At 41.2% G+C, this 1,615-nt stretch overlaps 1 protein-coding gene across 1 annotated transcript in view; it reads right to left on the reverse strand.

Moving 5' to 3' along the window:
- Window positions 1-594: 594 nt before the first annotated feature.
- Window positions 595-1,615, reverse strand: part of LOC103600875 (podoplanin-like) — a 29,656-nt gene continuing 28,635 nt past the window's right edge. Inside the window, 2 exon segments of the mRNA XM_008585206.1 lie at window positions 595-872; window positions 1,437-1,475. Of these exon segments, the coding sequence (XP_008583428.1) occupies window positions 685-872; window positions 1,437-1,475 (227 nt within the window). The 3' untranslated portion in view covers window positions 595-684.

The following is a 1,615-nucleotide window of genomic DNA, read 5'->3' on the forward strand; positions in this document are numbered from 1 at the left end:
CCCCCCCCCCCCCCCCCCCCCCCCCCCCCCCGCCCACTATGCCTAGTCCTCACAGCCAGGCCAGATTCCCAGGCATTTTCAAACACGAAAAATCTGAAGCTGTATCATCAATCGTGCCCTCAAACCCCAAGTAGTACATCATCTGTCCTTCACCCCTGTCATATATCACCTTCCCAGCAGAAATAACTCAAAGTTTTCCTCTAGCCATGAACTTGAATATTCTGGATTCTTAAGGAAGTTGAATAGGGAGAAAGGATTCCTTCCCCTCATCAATTGTCGATGCTAGGAGTGTATGACCATGCGTGTGGGTGTGTGCAGGGCAGCTGAAAAAGGAGGCCTTTACATGAAAAAGACCCCATCACCAGTGGAAACTCCTCATGAGAATGGAGCCCGGGCTCTGGGACAGGTGCTTTTCCAGAAACCACCTACCTCTGAGGGCTGGAGGCAGGGGGATTAGGTGTCGAGTGAAAACTTGGTTTGGGTGTTCTTTTGAGTTCAGTTAGTTGGAAAATTAAGACAAGAGATCCCATCTGGTCAGATCTCAACAGAAGTCAACTTAAGAGCCACCTCTGGCTCTGACTCTTTTTAGAAACTTACAAGGCCTAAGTAGGCGTCTTCCGGGGAAACTTCAGATGTAGTACTTGTGGAGGTAAGGGGCTTTACATGACATTTATATAGAGGTTTCTATTTATCAGAGGTTTGAGCTCTAGACATGACTGTCTTCGTTTACCTGTCATGTGGGTGTAAGTTATTTACTTACGAGTACCTTCCCGACATTTTTCGAGCAACCACAAAGATGATCCCACCAATGAAGCCGATGGCTAGTAAGACCCCAACTATGATTCCAACTAGGGTCACTGTTGCCAAACCATCTGAATGAGAGGGGAAAAAAGCATGAGCTCCAGATAAAAGATACCCTGAGATCAAACATGTCATGTATAAACAGTGCCACTGCCCTATTGTATACAGCCAGTGATGATCTATGTTTTCTTCCATATCCAGTGGAAGTTGACTTACAAAAGGAGAAACTTGGGGCTACTCTAATCCCATCTTGGAAAGATTTCTGGATCTCAGGATCTATCAAGCATAATATTCACTGGCTTTGCTGCTAATTATTGAGTAGTGCTTGTGTATGGCTATTAATTAAATCGTCCCCCATTTTCATCCTTAGTAACAATAAATTATGATATGATAACATTCTCCCTCACTGTCATTAAGTGAATAGACTCATTTGTGGTTTTCTTATTTTCAAATACAGGAAATTCCCTTTTCTCTCTTAAAAAAACAGGTTTGAAATCTGTTCTTAGAAGGTTTTCTATTCTGTTCTTGTTGACTACAATCCAACAAAGAATGTAATTCATCTATCTCAAAGATTAGGTTCAAAGAATTTTTTTAAAACTATCACAGGAATATTCCGATACCAAAATCTCACCTACCTTTCTCAATTGTTGTCTGTGTCTCTCCACCCACTTTCTCTATAAAGAGAGAGGAAGTAGTGATATAGAATTATTAGGACTTAATAACTATAATTTAATAATTGGCAAAAGATGAATTTATCTGAAGTGGAAAGTAGCAAAACATAAGCAAAGAGGATAACTTCTTAAATAAATTGGAT

The sequence above is a fragment of the Galeopterus variegatus genome, unplaced genomic scaffold (assembly GCF_000696425.1).
Source record: "Galeopterus variegatus unplaced genomic scaffold, G_variegatus-3.0.2 Scaffold3493, whole genome shotgun sequence".
In the NCBI taxonomy this organism is placed as follows: domain Eukaryota; kingdom Metazoa; phylum Chordata; class Mammalia; order Dermoptera; family Cynocephalidae; genus Galeopterus; species Galeopterus variegatus.